General features: G+C 41.6%; 1 protein-coding gene across 1 annotated transcript in view; it reads left to right on the top strand.

The window, feature by feature from the left end:
• Positions 1-24,719, top strand: part of LOC139931375 (kin of IRRE-like protein 3) — a 78,717-nt gene that overhangs the window by 37,897 nt on the left and 16,101 nt on the right. The window contains exons 5-6 of the mRNA XM_071924865.1: positions 3,169-3,319; positions 12,967-13,072. Of these exons, the coding sequence (XP_071780966.1) occupies positions 3,169-3,319; positions 12,967-13,072 (257 nt within the window). The remainder of the gene's footprint in view (positions 1-3,168; positions 3,320-12,966; positions 13,073-24,719) is intronic.

Here is a 24,719-nt window from a genome sequence, read left to right as displayed (position 1 = left end):
GTGTGCAATCATCAGCATGCAGCGATAATTGCTTCATTCGGGGCTAATGAGTGATCATTGGTGGATGCTGAATAGAGCAAAGGACCAAAGCAGCTATCCTGAGGGACTCCACACTGTATATGTTTCATTTCAGAGAAACTATTATTGAAGCAAACAGGATGAACTAAAAGCAGTCATGTTGTCATTTTTCATGTTTCATGTGAAATGCTGTTCTCTAAATGATCTCTAAAAATCTGCAAGTCATACACATTATCAGACATCAGGTTTTTATGTCCACAGCCTTGATGCATTTCATTGTATCCATGCTTTTGCTGGGGCTTTAATATTGGCATGAACTGCAAATAGTTCTTTCTCCCAGCTAATTTCCTGCTGACCTCAGTGGGAAAATTAATAGAGAGAAAAGAATCATGAGACGCTGCTGGAGGAGCTTGGTGATTCAAAGCTGAATTGATAACACCCTTGTTTCCAATTTTTTTCTATTTCATAGCCCTATAGAGTCAAATGAAAACAGGTAAATCAAATAACGTGCACAGGATCAGGTTAATTGAAAGTATTTTGTTTTCATGTTCTGATGGTTGAGGTGAGATTAAACAGGAGCTGAGTTCTTCATCCATTGTGTGTATCAATGAAACAAGAAGCTGTTTCTGCATGTATCTATTAAGTCTTGATTTTTGCATACATCTACTACAGTGTTATATTTGATAGGAAGTGATTTTGTGCATGTAACAATTAGGCAAAATGTTGAGATTTAACAGAAGCTAGAAGTGAACAAAAGAGCGTTACTAGATTTACGAAGTTGTACAGGAAGATGGTTTTCTTGCTGCCTATCTGTCCCAGCATGGTGAAGTGAGTTCATGCTCCCTCTCTTCTGTCCACTGGCTCTCCTCTCTTTCTTCACCCAGCACCTATTGGGAGACTGTCCCGTCTGTCAACTTACCTGTCAAGTGATGAGAAGATAGACACCAAAATCATCCATGTGTCCCCAGTAGATCCTTCACTCTGCTGCTCCATGCTAACACTTTAGCATACATGTTGAGTGATAGTAGATTCCATGCTAACACTAGCATATACTATGTTGAGTGATAGTAGCCTCAATGCTATAACACTTAAGTATACACTATGAAACCTGACTACATCCTATATGTTGTTTGAATAAAGTAATCTTCAGGCCATATAATAAAAACCATGAACAACTTTTTACTTCTAAAAGGTAAATCTTCTTAATTTGGATGCTAGTCACTTACTATCACTCAACATAGTGTATGCTAAAGTGTTAGCATGGAGCACCAGGGACATGTAGATGATTTTGATGTTAATTTTTCTCAACACTTAACTTCTCAATGATAACTTGGTGGCAATCAACCAAAAATGTGCTGTATTCCTCGAAGCATCTCCTCCTTTGGGTTGTGACTGGTGTCTATGAATATAAAACACATTATTAAACATTTCACCCAAAAAGTAAAAAAAAAAAAAAGGGAGCTAAAGAGAAAATTGATTAATATGGTGTGCATACGTATGTGTGTGAGAGAGGATTAAGATTGAATATCGAAGGTTTCAGTCCTTGAAACTGATATGTGTTTGTTGTGTTCTGTGGAGCCCAACACTGTTGACAAAGACACATCGCATCCACTCTCTCCTCCTCCTTGGTGAACAGTTCAGAATGGCTGATGTCAGGAACCAAGTCTTTCTCTCCGTCCTCCTAATCCTGCTCTTCATTCACAGCCAGAGAGTCATTTTCTGTGGAGTCATAGCTCCCATAAGGATTAACACATAACCGGATCCATATAAAAAAAAAAAAAAAAGAACAGGTTTTCCTTTCTACTCTCAAGGAGGACTTATCTTTGACCTTTTGGTATTCCCGTTTGCATTTCAGAGTTTGCTGAGCACTTTCTTATTTCCACACGAAAACCATCCAGTTTATTTTGGGTGGACTTCTCCGCCCATGCGGTCTTTTGATGTCTTTCTTAACAATTTAAATGGTAGCATGCACCAGTATTAACTTGCTATCAAAAAGTATGAATTAGCTAGTTACCTTAGCGGTAAAGCAAGCACTTAAACACGACCCTTGGGGAAAAAAACAAAAAACATCACCATAGCGATGACCATTTTTTTTTTACACAAAAATGATACAAATTTCATTCTGAACTCAAACCCTGTTTCACACTGGAAACAGTTAACCATTTATTTACTTGACTTTCGAGGAGTAACTCTGAAATAGGGGCGCTAACGTTGCTCTGACTAACTATATTCCTTTTAATCCATTTTGAAATTGGAGTCTGTGAAACGCTTTTAAGGTGAGGGTTAAGAGCTGAATTAACCCAGATTTAATGGGACAGGCAACCCTGGGTTGAATAAAAGAATGTGCAGTATGAAAAGCTTTAAATTCTGAAGGATTTAAAGCTTCTTCAAAGACTATGGACAATCAAAGACTTTTTTTTTTTGTGTTTCGTTTCGGAGCAATTGTCCAGCACCAACTGATTAATTGTGAATTTCATTTTAACTTGGAATTGCAGAGGAATATTCAGTTCTGTACTGCATTAAATTGTTTACCATAACCTATGGCACCGAGGTGGTTTCTGCCTCAGCTGGCGGCAAGGTTCGTTCTCCTGCCGCTGCCAGGCTTTGAGGTGGATTTATTGGCTAAATGGTGTCTCCACTTTGTACACTTGTGATTATTATATGGCCAGCCCCGTTCCACGGCCTCGAGAGGGTTCAGTGAAGTGCAGGATTAAGCGAAGGGGAATAAGAACCTGTAAATGAAATAAATGTTTGAAGCACTTATGAGCGGGAGTGACAGTAGAAGACTGAGGTTCTACTGGCAGCTCCCAGGTACGAAAGCATGGGAACTACCCAGCTTTCCCCCGAGAATGAATAAACGATCTAGCTATTTAAAGCACGGCATTGCTCAAAAAAGAGCATGCACGCTTCATAAAACCTTCCCTGGATAAATAAAAATTAATTAAGAGACACTCAATTAACTCCGTTTCAATGGTCCATGACTATCCGGCGAAAATAAATCAGGTATTACTTCTCATACACCGCAAACTCGAGGTCAAACAGGCCATTACCAAAGTTGCTTGTTTACGCCATGAATCGGTGCTCTTGCATGAATTAATGCAGGAATAGCACTTTTTGAATAATTTGTTTCTTTTCTCCTTGATTCCTCAGACTCTGTTGCGCGATGGAAGGAGGGAGAGTACAGTCAGCACGCTCTACCTGTCTCCCTCCAACATCGAGACCGGCCAGCAGATCACCTGTCGGGCCTCAAACAAGGCGGCGCCTAACGGAAAGGACGCGACCGTCACCATCGACATCCAACGTGAGTACAGCTGAAAGAAGATCCAAATTTGAAAGAGTGGCTTTACTTGCATTTATTTCGTCATACCTATAGCAGTATGCAGACTTCTCACTCACACGCTGTACCTTTCACTACAAAAGGATGATTTTAAAATAGCCCAAAAAGCTCCAAAAGAACAGTGAAATTTGCAGTGAAGTGGAAGGAAAGTGCAGGAACACAATGGCACAGATAATTAGTCTGATGAAGATTACAGATGTTGTTATGCTCTCAGCCAATGACAGCGTACAATGTGATTCAACCTGTGTGCGCTTTGTTCATGCCTTTCTTTTCTCTTCCTCCTTCTACCTCCTCACAGTGGCATCCGAAAACAGAAAAGGGGGCCCCCTCTATGAATAATTAAATTGTCAGATGATATTATTTGATCACAAAAACTATTTGCCGCAAGTTATGGATTTGGAATAGAGGGCTTTCGCATCCCTCACAGCTCCTTCAAAGCTATTAAGTATGACTAATAAAGCAGAAAATGCTATTCAGAGATGCATTTCTCTTGACAGATCTATTCTTCCTCCTCATGCATTCTTTTTTCCGCTTTATTTTTGCCACGCAAAAAGGAATAGAGTCCATAAGCTATAGCTGGGAGAGACTGAAATGCGTGAGCTAACTGATTAACGGTGGTTGTGCTCATTGTCAGAGAGGCCCTTAATCCTTTTTTCATGCAAAACAATGGCAGCGCTGCCGTTTTTCATGGAAAGTCAACAGTTGAAAAACAAATGTTTGATACTACCCCTCCACTCCTCTGTTTGAGCAGCCTTGAACTACAGCAGCAGTGGTGGTAACAGAGCTCCACCGACAACGCTCCACAAAACACCTCCAGAGCCACTGAGATGTGCCTATCTTCGGGAAACAGCCAATCCAGTCTGCCTCCACAGCAGAGTGCGGGCTGTTTTGAGTAATGCCACTGCCATTAGTTTTTCACATTAGTCTAAATAATTTCCAATGAGGCGTTGGTGCCAGACGCTTAAACGCACCCCCTTTGTTCCACTTAACATGCACATACAGTTTGTGAGGTGAGAGCGGAGGGGGTGAGGGAAGAAGGATTAAGCCACAGAGGCAATTCAGCGAATTTGGAAAGGCAGCCGTGAGATCAACTGTTTGGCGAGGTGTGTGTGTGTGTGGGGGTGGGGGGGGTGGGGGGGTGGGGGGGGTGGGGGGGTGGGGTGGGGTTGACAGGTGTTGGATAAATAAGTGATGATGGCGCTGTCAAGGTGGAGAGGCTGCAGAGGCTCCTGGGGGTCCCGGAGAGCACGGCGACTCACCGCTGGGGGCACCCAACTTTAACCGCCGCCTGTTAATATTGATGGGAAGCAGCTGTTGCTCTCTCAGTGAACCGCTCCGCGCCCAGCACCCAGCACCCAGCACCCAGCACCCTGCGCTGCCCCCAAGTGCACCGGGCAGAGGGCAGGCAAACACACAGGGTTACTATGGGACTCGGGTTCCCAGGCATGACTGCCATTGGTTGCCTAGGCTGTAACTGGGAATTAGCATATGCATCAGTGCCCCCCCCCACCACCACCACCTCTTTTATCGAGTCTCTGACAGCGATATTTCTGCTCCAGCTCAGCCATACTGGCCAAACTGGATGAACTGGCCAAACTGGAAGCACTGTTCCTCTACCACTGACAGCATCAAAATAAAATGTGAAAAACATCAATTTAAACATAATCCAATCTGAATATAAAAGGCTGCATTTTCTGTGTCTGCCAAAGCAACACTCAACTTACTGCTCTCTTTTCGCTTTTTGTTTTTAGGCTAAACAAATCAACATGGGAGTAATTGTCTCATATTACGGCCTTGTTTGGTTAGCACATAGTTTAGCACGCTGCCTAAACGGTTGGCCTTCACTGGTCTTTCCTTTCTTTTCGTGCTCTCCGAGCAGGAGTACTGAATTATTACTCCCGCTATCATTATTAAGTATTCCTCAAATAAAAATCAACTCCCGCGAGATAAGTGTACACTCATTGCAAATACAATAGCCCTGCTGAATGAATGACTAAACAGAGCTGAGTTCTATGAGGTGAAGCCGTGTCATGTATCCTTCACTTCCTACATTCCGGTAAATGAGCACACCTAATACATATGTATGGCAGATCTATCTTTTATAATGGAATATGAACTGCATCACAATTAGTCCTGAATCCAGCGTAACAGGTCCGGCAATTAAAAAAAGCTTGTTATTTTTTAGAGGCCCTTTAATTTTCAATGGTTCTTCTTCCGACGATAAGCCGTAGGAGTCAGGGCACAAAGGAGCCACGAGGCGGAGGCTGTCCCGGGGTGATTGTAAGAGAAGGAGAAGCATGGAGGGTAATTGCAAGAAGAGGAGGAGCATGGGCCAAATAATGCACTTTTTGTTTGATAATTAATAGCCAAATGCAGATGCGGTGTGTCCACAATGCTCCCCACAGGCATCATAGGAACACAGACACACACACACACAAATGCTAATGCGCTCACGTGTACACACACCGCCGAAGTAAAGACACCTTCCGTGCAGCTCAAGTAAAACACAGAGCGGTTTATCACGCTGTTCTCCCAGGAGTCTGATTTCTGTGACAGAGCCCCATATTTTTGCATTCATTGTACAGGCTGTATCTCTATTAGGCTGTGCCAAGCTTCACAGTTTGCGTTGATGAAAGCCACAGACCAAAGTTAATTACGTACAGTACTAGAAGAGGGTGTCTCAATGCACCGTGGTTGCGTTTTGAGACTAGGAAAAGTAGAGCACTAAAGTTGAGAACTCCGGCAAGATAGGAAAGGTACAGGACTAAAAAGCTGCAAACAAAGAAAATGAAAATATGCATGGATACATAGACAGATTTTGTCTGAGAAAACTGTATGCATGCAGACAATGTCTAGACTAGCAACTTCATAATTAGCTATGAATAGTCGCTTGGTGGTGGCAAGGCTTTTGGGGGTGAAGGGGTGAAGGGGTGTGTAGGCATGGTGCTTTCAGTCTCTTAAAGTAGGAAGCAACTAATAGCAGTTTCATATAAATAAATGTCCGTTTCATCCTTTATCACTGATTGATTTAACACAACAGTGATTCAACCTATATCCAGTTCATGAAAGCTTCTACATTTGCTGTTCGGTGTCTGGTAGTGATGCGTTTTATGTTTCCGGTTTGTTTGGAATCAACAGAAGAAGAACTGGGTAGTTAGCATGAGCAGTGATAGCCACCATGGCTGAACAGACAAAGAACAGAGCGCCACCTACAGACACTCAAACTGCATCGACAGAAAATCCAAGGAAAAAGACAAGCACAATCACAACATCGCCCCCAGCCCCTTAATACCACCGCCTTTATTAAGAGGAAAAGCAAAGACAGCCCCATGCATTTTTAAAGGTTTCTAGCGCATAACTAAACAAATGATCCAATCCAATCCATCTCCTAAAACACACCCCAAGCCTCCTTAAACCTGAAAAAGTCATGGGTGTAAAAAGTAGTTAGAGGTTTGATTTGCTGGGAAGCTCAAAGTAAACCCAACTGAAGCCAACGATGAGGACCGGCTCGCTTGTTCTGCCCGCGTTGACCTCGACTGTGAACTTATGCTAATGTTTGTTTTAACGCCGCATTTATATGCATTCAACTTCTCATTCGCCTCATGCATTAAAAACAGTAAAAGCAAAAAACATAAAATTTCAACAAGCTCGACCTGTGGATTTCAGGTGGATTTCATGGCAAAACTGTGGATTTCATGGCAAAAGAGCAGACGCGCTCTGTTACGATGCAAAGAGTTCAACAACTGCATTTCTTATTGATAGCATGATCTGTGCTATTCTCTAACATCCTGATGTGGTTTTGGGATACACTGAGTGTTTTCAAGGTTCCATGCATGAGCCGTTATAGTCAATATCTGTTGTTAGCACTGTGATAATGCTTTAATGCTATTCTACAATAGATTGGAGTAGGATCCTTGTTGTAAGAAGTGTTCTGTGGTCGGAGTTGTGGCAATTTTGTCACATTTAAGTATCTAATGTCAAGAAATTATAGTGTAGATTTCTAGTAATTGTTTATTGGCATTTACACCCTGCAGTATGTTTTAACATTGGAGGTAGATAAGAACAAAGAAGATTATTTGATGGAAAGTTTTGTTTATTTTAACATGAAAGTAGTTAAAAAAAATCTTATGATGTGCGCCTATGAATGGGTCATTGTCATTGATTTATCAGTTATTTTAAAAATACTGAATTGAAATCATCAGGGTGTCTGAATGTGATAACACTTGGTTACCACATCCATAATCTATTTTATAAATAAGAACAAACATCTTACAATATCTTCATTTTACAGCCCCAATTTGCCACTGTACATTGACTTCAGAACAAATTTAAAATGTGTTTTTTGGTGCCTATACATCCATAGGATGTTATGAGAATATGCAGTATTATTCTATCATACTGAAATTGTTTCTCTGAGCAATTATGTCAATCATTTTAAATTCAAATGTCACATCCTTAAGGTGCAACTTGCCCAACAAAAGGGCAATCAATCAATCAATCAATCCACACACTATATGTTGAAGTCCACAGTGCAGCGCTGTTCTTTTTCTGCAAAAGGTGTTTCATTAGGCAAGGTGCCTGCTGCACGCACTTCACTCCACTGTAGCCTGCAGCCTCATTTGGCTGCACAGTCAGACCTAATTCAGTCTAAACTCCCTGGAAACTTTATGAGGGAGAATGAACAAGGCCGGCTGTTTTACATTCTACAAGTAGTCAGTGGTCCAGCAAACATTACTGATGAGTTTTATAATAGTCAGAGTCTGTGGGTCATCATTTTAGCTGATGTATTAGAGTTTTGGATATTGAACTGAATTAACAAATTCAGCCAAGTCTCTATGAAGATGTTGCAGCACAAAGCCTTAACAACTGCTTTCCTGTAATGTAGTGAAACTATGTACAGATGCTCAGTCACACAAGCTGCGAAACTGCTCTGTGAAGTCTTGAGCTGTGCGAGAACCGCGGCCAAATTATACGGCGACGCCCAATTTGGGGCGCAATAGCGCAGGTGAGGAACGGCGCAGCTAGAGCCTTGTTCTCACAAACAAGGAGCGCAGCAGCTGGATAAAACACCTGCTATCCTGACTGAAATACGCCTTCGAGCACAGGAACGACGTCAGCGAGAGCACGGCAATAACCGAAGTCGGCCACTGTGAAAACCCACCAGCAACACTAATGATGATAAACCATTTGTGATGTGGATGTAACATCTGCATCGACAGCAGACTGTCTGACTGCCACTTTTAAATCACTTCTTAAAACTTGTATGGACTTGCTTTTATGTGATGTCACTTACGCTGTTTTTTTTGTTTTTTTTACCCTCTGTTCTTATCCTTTTATCTTGTGGTGCCGTCTTGTTTTACTTTCCATTTCTACATTTCTCTCTAAAGCCCAACAATTACATACCAAGAATATAATCACAAAATGGGGAAATCCACCAACTGAAAAAAGTGACACCTTCTCTTGCCAAAGCTCGCCTACTCTTACCTACGAAATTGCTAATAATGGAATTTCAATTAACAGTTTTTTCATAAAACAGGATCATTTAAAAATAGACACCACAATGGCTAACAAGAAAATAACTAATATTCCTATAGGGATTTATAGTGTGTCTGTGACTGTATCTGTACTAGTGAGTGACCTTATTGAACTTTATATTTATTTATTTATTTATTCATTTTTTTTTAATCTCCTATAGTATTATTATAGGATTTTCTGTGGTTCAGTTTTGGCTGTGATATCTGTATATTTGCCAGGAATTTATTTTGGGAGTTTTTTCTTTCCTGTAAGGGATACCGTCGCACATTTCAGTTATTAATGCGGCGTCATTCAACATTAACTTCTCATCTAAAATGCAAGAGTTGAGAATATAGGGCCCGGCGGTAGCCACTCTGACACCGGAGAGCAGCAGCTGGACTCGTTGACAGCTGAAAGCATGAGGAGTCACCCAAGGGTTCCTCACGTGTCTCCCATCTACCCCGTCCCGTCCCATCTATAGCCGTGCTGCTATTTTGTCCTGCTGGAAGCCCAGTGGGAAGCTCTGAAGCTCCCAGACCGCTTCAGAAAGTTTCATGTCAGGGTATCCCACCTGCATAATGTCTCTACTTCTTCAGCTGCTGCTGTAGCTGACCCCCACGTAATGCTAATAGGACATAAAACTGTAATGAGAAAGCCTTTCATTTGTATGCAACGCTGTATTATTTATTGTCTTTACTCAATATGCTAATTTGAATTTACTTAAGCATAATGCATGCGCGAGTAATTGTCTTGTTTTTATTTAATACAGAGCTATAAACTTTTACTGCTTGTACACACTGCGAGCAACTTGGCTCCACTCTGACCGATTGTTGAGAGCGTCACAGGCTCTGATTGCATCTGTGTACGTTTTGACCAAGAAAAAAAACGCTATGCATTTATACGTTTAAATACACGCTCACAGTGATTTCGTGTCATGACCTTACATCATTTTGATGAGTTAACATGGCGAACTAGAAAGCGCTAATTAGGTAGGATTGAACTCAATAACATGACGATGGATGCAACCGTTCCCCAAGCATCGTTTTTTGAGACATTTATTCCTGTACTAAGCTTTGAATGGTTGTAATCAACCTCTCGTTTATTTTGCACTTGCCAAGCAGAACTATTGTTCATGAAGCGAAATCACATCAGCAGGGAAACAAGGAAGCGCGGAAATCTGATTGGCTGTTGACGGGCGATGACCACAAAGTTCAGCTGTGGCCAACTTTTCTTCAAGTTTATAGACTGTCAACACATTGGCCGAGTTTCCCTGGTTGCTCAACTCTATAGGAAATGAATGGACTGATTGGTGGTGATGTGTTGATGGTCTACTATAGCTGTTATACATGAATAGCAGTTATAGGAATAAAAATGAGAAAGACTAGAAGGTATAAACCATATTGAGCTTGGTATAATTTATATTCTTTAGTTCTTAAGTTTTTAGCAACTGCTCTGTGTATACATGAAGCTAATCTAATTATCGGTTTCTTGCACTCGGGGTAAATTGTACCATTTTGACCAGTGCAAAGTTTGGCACAGGAGGGCTTTTCAGGGACTACGCTGTATTGTATTTCCATAATCCATCACACTTATGAATACGGCTTAATTAAAGCTATTATCAAAAATACACCGCCAAGATTTCTAGGTAGAAAAATATCTGAGGCCACAGAAATTGATTTCCTTAATCTCCCTGCCAAAGGCCCTCAAATTCTTCTTTCCACACAAGAATGTGCTTAAGAGAAAACTGTTACCGATTAGTCATATGCGGCATAATAAAGTCAACTGGCAGACTGCAAGGGAGTTCTATTGCCGGAAACAAAGAGCTTTTGGTTTTTGAAGTAAAAAAGATGGCAGACAGAGACTTTTAGAGGTGGCAGAGAAGGGCCTTGACTGCATACCTGAAAGGCACTTTAGCACTTTGAGAGTCACTGAGTGGGAGTTTTTGATAATGCCTAGCATTGCACCATTCAGTCCATTTTTTCTGATACTGAGTGGCAGCCTTGACTGTACCAGAGTTGATTACAATGAATAATACAGCCTGTTGTGCTAAAGTCCAACTCCTGTCAATTGTATAAGCAGTAAAAGCAAGTTTTTTTTTCTGAAACTGCGTGAACTGAACTGAGTGAAGCTTGGTGAAAACATTACTCCCTGTGAGGGTGGATTTGTTTGAAAGTACCTTTTTTTTATTATGCTTAAAAGGGCATTTCGCTCACAATGCGTGTGAAAGTTATTTTGTCCCAGCCTTTGATGCAATCGATTCTCCCAGAAACATTTCTGTATAGGATCGTTTTGGCAAATGCAGAAATGTGGCTTTTGGTTGCATGGGCATTTTGTTGTAAGACTTTGTTTTGCTCCATAAAATAATTTATGAGGCTAATAGTGTTGCAGGGTCAGTTGGCTCCATTCAATCTGCCTGTTAGCCGGAGCTCACCAGGGACAATGATCTGCTGCCCTCGCTGTGCAGCTGGCTTTGGCAGGAGAAAAAGCCTCATGGATACTGGAATTACTGGCCTTTGGACTAAACGGGCACTAGAGCCTGCTATCTATATGCTTGTTTATTTGACTGGATGAGTAGAGGATCCAAAGGGAGTTTCTTTCTTGTTTATATTAAGTACTTTTCACAATAAAAGACCCTGGCTATTGTTAAGTAGAGGTCTTGTCTTAATATATTTAGATTTTTGCACAATCACACTCATTCAACCGGCCTATTATAACAGCTTACTAAGTTGAAAGTTGTGTTTCCCCAACAGTATCCCGATGAGACTTTGTGGCCAATGCTACATTTTACTTTGATTATTTAATTGAACTGAAAGTAAGACTGAACGGCATATTCTTCAGATGACATCACTCATTTAACCTCATTAACTCTAAACAGCTCTCCAAGCAAATTAATGTGATTAAGACTCAGTTTTGGGATGTGGGTGCTTTGCTTTTAATCTATGTGTTGCTACTCTCAACAACAGTCACCTTATTTTTTAAATTCCCCCGTCCTTAAAAAGTTCCCTAAGATTAATGCAGCAATTAGCAAGTGTATTACAGCGTGAATTAATGTAAGATATCATCAGCGAACCAGAAACATTTCCATCATGTTTGCTGTTTGCCCTGCTGCCACTTTCAAGTGCTGTCGGAAATATCAGATTCCGACTTGATCGCACATGAATGAGCCAAGAAAGTGGTAAATATGGCTGGGAAACTCTGCTTTTGCTAAGATACATGAGACACCATGTAATAAATGAATTAAAACTTCAGCCACCAAAATAAATACTTTTGTTACAAGGCTCATTTCGTTACTCTTTCCAACTAAAAGCACGTGACTGCGCACAAAGTTGCATTTACGACTACCGAACTGGGAAGTAGGATCTTACAAGGAGCACTTGAAGGCAGCATACAACTCATCCACAACTTCAACCTCCCCAACTGTCCCGTTCTTATAATGTCTTTGTAAATGATATGATACGTAAACTGCACTGGCATTAGAGGCTGAGATTGTGTTAAATCACCTGGTTTGATGGCGGACCCATTTGCAAAAACAGACTCTTGGCTTTAGTGGGAAAAAAAAATCTGTCTCCAGCAGCCCTCACTTTGTCAAAAATAAACCACTACAAAGACAAAAATGGACTATTATGCAAAATTTTCAGCATATTAATATCAGCAAAGTTATTTCCTCTAGCAAGGCATAGTGCTGCAACTGTAGTGATCACAACCCCACTGATCTCCCTTTTTTCTCATGTAGCATACAGTATATACACCGCCACTGATTCTTCTGTTGATATGACGTCCCAGAGGGTACCGGCTCACTTTCAGCTTCGATTATAAATCAAAATAACACAATTAGTTGACTGAATAAGTTGTTGCAATGAACGTTTGTGTCGTGTATCACACCTGGCAACACGATTAGTTTGATACTTGAGTACTTGGGTAACACTTGGGAGTTCTCTGGGCTTCTCTGGGCTTCTCTGGGCTCTGTGCTTTAGTTGTGGGTCTTTACCTGCCCATCTCAAACTCTCTGATGACTTTACAACCATAGTTCCTGCCTTTATTGGTTTTCCTTCCACCATCTTAAATTGTTATAATCTTTCCCCCATTCTGCTGTCCAGATCTGCCCCTCGTCAACCTCACTGTGGAGCCGCAGCCGGTCCTGGAGGGAAACCTGGTCAAGTTCCACTGCTCTGCCAAGGCCAACCCACCCGTCATCTACTACAGGTCAGCTTCACTCTGCTCACGTATTTTTCCCTCGTCTGTCTGTCTCTCTTTCTCTCTCTCACACACACACGCGCTCTCTCCCTCTTTCTGTTTATCTTGCCGGTGCACACCTACTTATGTTCCCTGCGAAATCAAACTGAACAAATATCGCTCCAATAGGGAACTAGCAAAATAATCACTTGAACAAGCAGCTGAAGAAAACACAAGTGGGTCATGGCAGGAAAAAGAGGGTTTGAAAAGTCAACAGTGAGTTTGCTCACCGAGCGTTGCAAAGTGACTTCAAATCTTTTCTAATATACACCCACCATGAGTGTCCACTAGCAATGTCTAGTATGGTTCAAAACAAAACCCAAGCTAAAGAAAATGAAGAAGATTCAACAAACAGAACGAAATAGAAATGAAATGAAACAGCTCAAGTATGAATAATGTACAAGACTGTAACAAGTGTATTGCTATTGTACCAGTTACGACTCATTTCAAAGGCCTATGATTTAGCTAGCTAGCTAGGTTAGCTAACATAATGCTTTCTCTGCATGACCAAGCAAGCTAGCAATGACAGTGACTGTAGTGAGCTTTGTACTGTAGCTAGCTTGGGAATTAGTAGCTATTGATTAACAGCTAACCAAATAATAGGCTAGAAAGCATGAATCCAGGAGAGAGGATCCAATTTCAGAAACACAAATGGTTCCCAAGGAGGCAAAATGCTAGAAAAACAAGGACTATGGAACTGCATTAATGCATAAAGAACACTATTTATTAAAGCTAACAGTCGCAAAGATGAAAATGCATAATTATAGGCCATGGAACAGTAAATATGGTTATACATGCACATGCTACCATAATATGTTTTAACAAAGAGTGCATCTACTCGTGCTGCCTAAACAGCGCAAGTAATATTTTGGCCAGAAATTATATATATATGTATATACATATAAACCCCTGACATGTATTGTATGACCATATTGTCTCTTCCGCTGCCTATGTATTTTCATCTTTGTGACTGTGATACCTGGCCACTCTCACACTTTGGCACCATGTACAGCACTTCAGAAAATATCTTTCTGTAAATCAAGTCTGTTCATCATCGAGCAGAAGCTAATTAATAAAATAAAGTAAACGTTGGGTGTCAGTTGGCGAAGGTGCATACCATGTAGCCGCAATATTCTGGGTCTGAATCCGGCCTGGGACTCACCCCCCTCTCTGTCCCCGCTTTCCTGCCTCTCTTCACTGTGACCATCAAACAAAGGCAAATATGCCAAAAAACAATTTTAATTAAAACTTGTATTATTGTGAAAATTTTACTTTATGAGACACTTTAGCCAAAAATTTTCCCACAACTCCCTTGAAACTCTTTGCATATTCAGAAAGAACCATATGCCATGGGCACAAATGCACCATGGGACTGTACACAATCTCTACTTACTTCTTTTTGTTCCCCTGTCCTTCTGTTTTTTCAATATGACACGTGGCTGTTTGAAAGCTCTTGATCAGCTGTTATAATACAATATACCAGAGTTCATATAAAGTGTTCCCATCCATCATCCTGTTTTATGTAAGGAAGTTTTTTTTTTTTTTTATAATATCATCATCAGATGTAACCATATAATAATCACATAATATACGTGTCTCACTGCTGTGGGCTGTCAGGGGCAGGGCAATCACTTACAGTAGGCTGTCTAAAAAAAAATGTCAAACATACTGTACCACTGGCTCACCTTCACCCGTAAACACTCCCACAGCAGCTGGCATCTCATTGATTATAAATGGGCAGACCGCCCCGAGATGCTGCCACACATTTCTGCCATCTGCCTGTGTGCCAGGGCAGGGGCAGCCGCCATTCGCTTACCGCATTAACAAAAGTAAGAGAGGGGGTCAGGCCGACTACACTCATACACTCTGTGAGGCTCACACGCTGCCGCTGAGCCAGGGGGGTTATGCAGCCTGGGAACAACATGCCAGAAACAGATAACAGAAAAGATGTCTGGCGCAGGGGGGACAAAGTTGACCGGGTTCATTTGCAGAGCGGAATTACCTGTGTAGAATAGACAGCAGCCGAAACAGGAAAACAAACACTAACACAGCCACTGGAAAAAACACCCTCATCTTCACCTTTCTTTTTGTTTTCATGCTTGGGAATTACGTTCAGGCTCATAAACCCATATTGATGGCAGGCCGCATTTAAACTTCTCACTTTTTAAGACCTGCGTTGTCGGCTCCGTTTACCGCTGGCGTTAACATGCACCTTGTATTCGGATTATGTCTAGGTGTGAATTATCTGGATTACATTAAAATGCACCCCAAGTATACGCACTGAAATTTTATTTTTCTCTTCCTTATCAGAACCCAGGTTGCCGCACACGTCACTTCCTCTCTTAATATTTCTGCCCTTTAAAATTGACAGTTATTTTGTTCCATGTCACCGCCGCAGCTACCTTCCCCCTCATTGGTTTGCCTGCTCTTCCTGGTTGGATCCATGCTCTAAAGGTTATTCCCAGTTACGCAGTTGCAATATGAATGAAGACACATATTGCATTTACAGATTGTCATTAATGTGGCGTAATGCGGCTCTGATCAACTCAGGAGGTGATTGGAGTTAAATGCATCTTGAGTGCATGTACACCTGGATTCTATGTGTTTTCAGCCCATCCAATTACAATGTGATCCTCCAGGATGCAAGTAGTAAAGGGTCCTAAGATCCTATCACAAATCTGCTCATAACATCTGAACAAGCACTCCTTATCATTTATGAAAACAGATTTAATCATTTGTGTCAGCTTTCATTAGATGTCCATGTGATGTAAAAGCAGTGGAGCAATGTCTCAATATGTTAATAATAACAATCTTAATCATCAAAATCTTTTTACTGTGCATGCTTGCTCTTACTCAGCACAGACCTGCTTCATATTCATGCAGTTACATGGAATTCCCAACTGGGAGCTAACCCAGCCACAACCACAGTGAACCACAGTGAACAGCTTGACTGGAGCAAATGCCAAAGTCCCTTGCACAAGGTTATCTCAGCTGTAATTGCTGAGGCGGAGAAGAGTGTTACTTATACTTTTAATTCAGTTTCCCTGCCCGCATTTTACCAACAAGTCTATGTATTCAAACCAACAGCCTATTTCTCTTCTCAATTCTTTTCTCTTTGGAGTTACAGGGCCCCGATTGCCATTTTAAACTGAAAACATCCCTTTGGGTTAAACCGTGATTTTCTCTTCTCTCTATTATTACTTTTAATTCCTGGAGAGAATAAATAGCCATGATCTTACTTTTAGCCGTCATTAGGAGGGCAAGAAAAGACAGAGGCGCGGACCTTGATAACATCATTTTTTATGGTTAACCCTAAACCCTTGACACATTATTGTAAGTGTATTACGGGATCACCTAATGTATTACATGAACACCTAATGGAATTTGACACAGTAATATAATTAGTGTCCTTGAATGAACCATTTGCAGCTGAACCTTTCGGTGGCATTATGAATGTGGTGTAAGAGAGTTTCAGTCTGGAGTATCTGTTTGAGCAGAATGCTCAATGGGGCTGTGAGACAGAAATAAATCCATAATATTTTTCTCTTTGGCCTGAAGGGGGCGCTAATTTTAGGAATAAAATCTGAAATGTATACAAAACTCTGAAATAGTAAAAACAAAGGGATTTATTTTGCCTTCAAAATTTGGGGTATATTCTTTCATCTGAGAGTTTGTACTCGGTTGGGGGCAAAAAGGCCCAAAATTTTCAAGTTTAAAACCTGGAGAACACAAACTTTCATGGTTAACCCCAGTGGCAACTGACGTGTATTTCGACTTTATTTATTTGTTTATTTTTGCTTCAAAAATTCACGCAATTCCTCTGTTGGATGAATGGATGTACTACATTAATACCTTGTGAGACTGGAAAAAAAGAAGCATTGAAGAAGAATTCATGGATTTGCAATGTAGTTTATGAAGCTATTGAACAAGCAATATGAATGTGTTATAAAATACTAATACACCCACATGTGCAACTCCGTCAAAGTGGGTTATATGCAGCCAACTTTGCTCAAGAAATTTGTCTCTTTGAAGTCCGGCGCGATAGAATTTCCAAGAATTATTGTTCATTTTTGTTTCAAAAACAGTTGTTTCTAAGGTCTTTCATTTTGTGAAACATTGTTCACATGCCTTACAGCCAAGTCAAAGTACATATTTGGTTTTAACTCCATGCATGCGTGAGTGCGTAGTCAATCACATAATCGATTTTAAGACAAGTTGGGTTTGGCCTATCATAAAACTTGTAACACATACTGGGAATTGGATTTTAAAGGTGCGTACCAAATTTCATGAGTTACAAAGGCTTAGGTGCTGGAGGGCATTCAGGATGCTTCTGCCTTGGTTCACTGCATTTTTCTTCTAGGAGCTTTTAGTCTTTAGGAGCTGCTATGTTGAGGTCTGTTCTGTATTTTTTCAGACTTTTATTCAGATTTCCTTTTAATGGTCTCATTTAACAGCCATTAGAGTGTAAATAGAAGTGTTACTCTGAAGAAAGTGCCAACAGGTTCAGTCCACCTCCACATCCCCTTTGGTTGGATTGCTTAAATAAATCTGCATATAATTAATGGTAAATGTATTATTCCACTTGGCTTGACTCACCTCCCTGCAAATTGCACGCTGGAGTTTAAACGGTTAAACAGCCTTACCTAAGCCTTATCTATTTACTGTAGGCTAACAAGAAGAGATAAGTTATATTGCTCTGGAAATATCACAGGCATACATGGATGAATGCATTATCACTCGTTGGACACAAAAGTGCTTATGCAAAAACAAAAATGGACCATTGCCTTTGATGGAAAGCAAATGCAAGGCCTGGCTGAACAGATTTTCTCTTACCTAAATAGTAATGCTTGCAGAAACTTCCTTTGATGGGAGGACTTTTTTTCATCAGCCAATATTGTTGTTTTGTTTTCTTTTATGTGAAATACCACAGTCTATTTGATGGAAATAATACACTGTCGGTGTTATTTCTCAGTACTTCTGGGCGATACTAGATGGATGTACTTGAAATATACTTGAAATAGAGTTAAGAGTTAATATTGATCTCAGTTAATCTCTCTTTGAACAAGTATAGTCTTCGGAGAAGCAGCTGGCTGTACACAGAACCTCTGTGTATCTGCAGATGAGTGTGTTTTCATCAACCTTAGGAAATTGGTAGGACAGCGTGGAATTGGTCACAGCGGCTCCTAATGGGAGGATGGGATTGGCTGGTGAGAGACAGCGCTTCTCATCATTTAATGCTAAAGTCCTTTCCTTTATTTCTGCTCTGCTCCATCACTCAGTGTGCCATTGCCTCTCTTTAATACTTCCATGCCAACAGGTTCATTCCTCAGAGTCTTCTTAATGCCCTCTTGGCTGAGCACGCTATTGATCACCTGAGATCTCGCCTTTTCACTGTGAAATGAAGAAAATCAGAGTGCCTGAAGGCTGTATGCAGCTGATGAGAGAGGGGGGTGGGGTGGGGTGGGGGGGTGGAATGCGTATGGAGAGGAAGTAAGCGGGTTGGGGTTCCTCCTTATCACATAAGCTCCAGATGTTCTTCTCTCTTCTGTGCCTCCACTTCTCCTCTCTCTCATGTCCAAGATGGGCTAAAAGAGCATGACTCTGAGGAAAGAAAGAAAAAAAAAACGATTGGAGACTGTCAGGAAATCATTGGCCGTCCGTCTATCTGTCTGTTCGTTCGTTCGTCCATTTGTCGCGCACTGATACTGATCGGATTTGGATGGAACTTAGGAAAATGATGCATCTCAACACCGCATTCCAGCAATTTCAAAATGACATGGATTGGTCCAAGGGGGGTGCTATATTGTTTGTTTATTCATTAATTTGTCTTTGCGTTAATGCACGATATCTCAGGCATAACTGATCAGATTTTGACAAAACTTGGGAAAATGACGCATCTCAAAACTGCGTTCCAGCGTTTTCAAAAGGCTGCACTCCATGGTTACTTTATTCACTGATGTCTCACATGCAATATCTCAGACACCACTAATTGGATTTTGACAAAACGTGGGGGAATGATGCATCTCATCACTCGTTTCAGTATTTTCAAAATGACATTGATTAGCCAAAAGATAGTGCTACATCGTTCATTCATTTATCCATGGGTGATGCGAGATATCTCAGACACCACTGGCCGGATTTTGACAAAATGGAAATGATGCATCTGCATTCCGGCATTTCCAAAATTACCCTGATTATCCCAAGGGGGGCGCTACATCATTTGTCTGTTTGTTAGTTTGTTCGTTCATCCATGCGTCACACATAATCTCAGTCACCATTTACACAACTTTGGCGAAATGATGCATCTCACCACTGCATTCTAGCATTTTCACAATTACACTGATCGGCCTAAGGGCCACTGCTGCTGTGTGTCACTGCTAACATCTTTCATACAGACTTGATTGAAGAGGGAGAGCTACTTTATATGAAGGACAGCAGGCATACAGTATATCGTACTTCACCTCATCAACAACATACACGGTGATAGAGAGTAGAGTTTCTGGTCCTGTCGTTTACGCAGTGTGTGCATGCCTCTAACCGCGTGTGTCTGTCAGCCTGTATGTGTGCGTGTGTCTGTTTGCCCATACATTATTGGTGTCTATGTCCTATCTGTGTATGTTTGTTTGCACACACTCGGGGGTGTTTGGGATGAAAGTACAATGCCGGCTTGAGAGCAGCATCGTGTCAGCAGACAGATAGATACAGGACAGGGGGGGACTATGGGGTGACAATTTATCTCAACAACCCTACACAGACTCCCACACCTCTGGCTGTCTGGCAGGCTCACAGGATGAAGAGATTGGGTGGAGGTGGAGGTGGGGAGGGGAGGGGGGGGTAAGTCTGGGAGCTGACTCATTATTGCCTGTTTGTTTTTCAAAACATTGCGCAGGAAGTGAGCAGGAATGAAGTGATGGATGGAAGAGGGGAAGGCGAAATGGGAACGGAAGAGAATGCGCGGGAGAGGGCGAGAGAAGAAGGGGGAGTCGAGGGGACGGATTGAATTGTAAGGAGGCAGGGAGAAAGAAGGAGGGAGAGAAGAAAGGTAGAGAGGAGGAAATGAGCTGGTGTCGCTCGCAAATCAAGTGCCTCCCTATTCCCACGGGGAGCCGCGGCGCCGGTGTCGGCTGCCGCTGTTGCCGTTGAGGGCTTTTTATTTTGAAGCAAAGTTGTCATCTCTGGTTTCTTCATTTGTCACTTTAGCGGTGTCTAATGAGAGACTCAGTTGTGCTGGTTAAGCTTGGCCTGTCATCCATTTGATGCGAACACAAGGGCACAGAATCGCTCTGTCTGTTTTTGGACAAAAACCTGTTTGACTGTTTTGGCACTGGAATCTCCTGGGAGTATGTGTGTGTGTATGTGTGTGTGTGTGTGTGTGGTGGGGTGGTTATATGTACTGTTTGTGTGGAATTTTGGGCCCATCAGATGTATGGGCACATCCCTTTTATCCACCAATATTGTCCTTTCACAGATATATCTTGATCAGAATATACTCTATTGAAACTAGAGAGGTAGCAATGAGATTGAGCTTTGAGAAAAAGAACAATTTCATGAAAAGACCCAGATATACTGTATGTATGTCTTTTATTTCCAGGGTTATGTCTATAATGATGCTGCAGCTTAGGCAGCAATAGATTTCAGAGATGAAAGAGCTCTTTGTGTTGCTTTGTGACACTGATTTGTATGCATCGGTACTGTAACATCTTAGCGAAAGTTCACCAAACACCATTTTATTTTGTTGAAACGGCATTAAAACCCACTTAAACAGCATCAATAGCCAACATAAAAGCCATATAGATTCCTTTGTTTGAGCTATATGTTAGCATTTGTCATGTATACACTATTAGCTTTGAATAATTCAGAGGTGACTAGAAGAGGATGGGTATCAGTCTAAAAATGTTGTATCCGGCTTAAAGAGGCAGAGCAAACAAAAGCTCATTTGAATTGAGAATGGCAATGTTGACAGCAGCAATCCTTTTGCATTTGTCTTCCGCCTCCTCCGTGAGTTTTGTTATTGCAACGCTGTTATAGTGGAGACAGCAAACCATTCCTGGATTAATGAGATTCCACCGACTTGAGCTCCACTCAGTGACAGTGTCTTTGGCCACAGCGCTGGCAGATTAATTATTTTTTGGCTAGGATGGAATCTGCAGGTTTCTCGACACAGGAGCGGCCCGTGAATATAGAAATCAATCTCTGCCTTTGGGGGATAAATCATCACAAGATAGTATTTGGCTTTGATCTATGATTTAGATAGATGAGGATCTGTAAAGGGTAATATTGTTTTAGATTCCAGTTGTGTTTTAAGTGAATAGGATAGTCATTCAGTCCTCTTCATTCATATTCATATTTGCCAAGCCATCACTCCCCTAAAATTCATTCTGTTTTTCTGTTAACACTCCACACAACTCATAGTAATCTCATAGTACTTTGTGAATATGGTTTTAATAAGATCTGTGTCCTAAATGACTGAAAAAATATAGCGAAAGAGCAGCAAAGAACAACAGCAAACAGGGTTGTTAGCAAGGCTTATGGTTAATTCAGTGTATATATGCACAAGTATTCTGCGACACCATTGTGATCACTCCCCGCGCATCTTGATCGCCGCGCTATATAGAACAACACGATCTTGCATTAATAATGTTTTGTGCTTGAAAGTGGCTTGAAAGTGTCGAAACGTGATCATATATGGGCGCTTTGAGTGCATTTTCTTGTTTTGGAGCAAATCTAGCCTTGTTCTGTTGTGAGTGGACTGACAGGGGAAATCTTTAACAAATTAGAACAAAACGTATTATAAAATCCATCTAAAATCACAAATTACACAGTTGTAAGTGTAGTTGTAATCCTTATAGCTCACACTCAAACTGATAAATCCAGAATTATGTATGGTTTGTAGTTGGGCCACAGTGCTGCTCTTTCTCTAGAAGAAGAGATGATCAACCCATCTTTGGATGCAATTCATTCTTCACCATATTGTGTTCCATATAAAGGATGCTATGATAAGCAGCATCTAGAGATATTCCAACCTTGTTGACCTGTGCAACACCAGGTATGGGAATAGACCATCACATCCCGCTAAAGCCTGTGCAGTAGACAGATGGGAGATGAGTGGTTGTACTCCATAGATGTCTGATAGAAGCCTGAAAAAGTATATAACATCCCTGTCTTCACACTACATATCAGACAATAGGCCTCTAGTCCACTGGCTTCAGGGAACCGGGGTCATATATGTGACCTGTTTTGAGGCTGCCACTGTATATAGAGGCTTGCAGAAGTGGTCTTGTGGGATGTAAAGGTGTTTTTTGACTTGAATTAATTTAACTTGAACTGTTATTCTTAATCTTATTATGGTTCTCGTATTGGAAAATGAAACATCTTGACTCAAGAGGTGTTCCTCAAGCGTTTGATCTGAAAGTTGTAAGGCTAAATGCCGGACCGTCTCTCGCTCATACAAACTCACCTCACTCTTCGTTAGATGTCTCTACTGTAGCTGTTCCTTTCTGATTCCTATAAAAACCGCTTTCAAATAGGCTATTACATATTTACACAGCACCCATACACAGAAACTCCTCATATGCCAGCCATACAGCTTCAAATACGCCTCTATTTTGCGGGCTATGCTTCAAATTCTAATCTTAAAAGAAGGCTTAATTATAGAATTCCCATTGTGCGCCACAGCTATGCTTTTATAGTGTAGCTTGCATTCTTTTAGTTTTTGCAGCAACAAATTTGAAATTTAATGAGTTTTCAGAGAGACTCTATTTTTCCTTTTCACTATGTGCACCTATTCACTTTAAGAGTTTTGAATTATAAATGTAAAGAGTTGCCTAGATGTCTATGTCTATGGTATACCAGCAGACTAAAGCATGCTGGCCCGCCTTTTGCTTAACCCATCACATGGCAAATGACAGACAGACTGACTGAAAGCATTGTTATTTACAGTCCCAATGAACTCATTTTTCTCTCCACTGTCGAAGTACCTGATCCAGAAACGTATCCTTGCGCTGGCTGACATCACCGCCAAGCAGCCAGGGGAGGATGAAGGAGAAAGGAGGAGGCAGAGTCCTGTGGTCTTTTAAGGACATGCACTCATAGTCGGGCATCACAGATCACTGCGTTCTTGACTCTGCCGTTCAAAAGCTACATGGTGAAATGTTACAGTCACGGAGCAGGGAGCGTTCCCACTCCATGGCAAGCGGCAACATTAGCAGCAAAGCATGTGTAAATTTATAGATAATGGCCTAATATGCCACAGGCCTTCATTCTCCTGTTCAGAGACAGATAATAACACCAGTGATGAGGCGTCTGGCCTTAAAGCAACTGATGTTGGAGATGATGTGACTGACTTTCATCCATGAAAGACGTCTGCGTTTCACACACGCTGCACAGGAGGTCGTTCATGAAACATGGACGTGAAAAGGAAGCGCGTTTCTGACAGTCTGCTATAAATCAATAAGAACTAGTGATAAAGGCTCACACATTAACCTGCCAGTGTCGCCAGGTGGGACAGCGAGCTGACGATAATCAGATCAGTCTCGAAGGCAGCTAGAGATGTCCTTTCAGAGCCGCGTCGTCCAACGCCACTCACATCAAATGAGCTCAACGTTACGCAGGAGCTCTGTGATGCTCTGCGGCCCTTTGAAGAAGCCACAGACAAAATGGTATTCTGACAAGGTGGTCACCTCTGTTTCTGTCGCTGGATGTGTCAGGGGACACTTTGCTACGCTATGGCAGACAAACGAGTGACAGGGAGCGGGAAGCGTGGTTCAAACAGTGAAAACCTCCGTTGAGAAGTGTCTGGTCAAGTTTTAAGGCGGGGGGCGGGGGGGGGGCTATTTTGGCAAAAGTCCCTTATGCTCATTTTGGGCGCATTTCCAGCAGCCAGAAAGAGTCTCTGATTTGATTCGCTGGCAGTTCTAGAGGATCTAGAGGGTCCACCCCCCTCTAGAACCCCCTCATGTAAGGTGATTGGTCAACTCCAGTGAAGTCAGCTGTCCGACCACGTTCTGATTGGCCGGTTACAGAGGCGACATTTTTTCTATAAGCAACTTTGTCAAAACATCAAATCGCAGAATTTTCACTTTTTTTTTTTTTTACTAACATCCAAGAGTGTAAAACCTATGAAAAACATTACAATATCCATTTCTAAAGATAACCTTCCCCCTTCAAGATATGTAGCACCTTCAGATGGATGCAACACTTGATCCTTGTTTGAAGGCGGATCGGTGCAGGTATGGTAATGAGAAGAGCGCAGTCAGAGAGAGCTGCAGATGAAGAGAAAATTGCAGCAACTCCATCCATGCAGATGAGCATGCCAAGCAATTATGAATGAAACCTTTCTCTTTCACGAACAACCTATGGACCAAGCATACCTGAGATTACATCACAGTGCTCTGAACCACTGGTGTGATGGAAGGAAACATGAAGCCACCTACCAGCTCCAGCAGTCCTGGAGCTGGTAGGGATTCAGTGTCTTGCTCAAGGACTCATCAGCAGGGCGGATGCTTGCCGATAATGCAGACTTGAACCCCGTTTCTCCCGCTCAAGGACTTTCTCCCTGCACAACACACCACTCTGCTGCCTATTAATATGTTTAAGGCCCAGTGACAGACCGCATTCC

Source organism: Centroberyx gerrardi, chromosome 11 (genome assembly GCF_048128805.1).
Source record: "Centroberyx gerrardi isolate f3 chromosome 11, fCenGer3.hap1.cur.20231027, whole genome shotgun sequence".
Lineage (NCBI taxonomy): Eukaryota > Metazoa > Chordata > Actinopteri > Beryciformes > Berycidae > Centroberyx > Centroberyx gerrardi.
The sequence above is the reverse complement of the archived record's forward strand: the minus strand, read 5'-3'. Positions and strand labels throughout refer to the sequence as shown.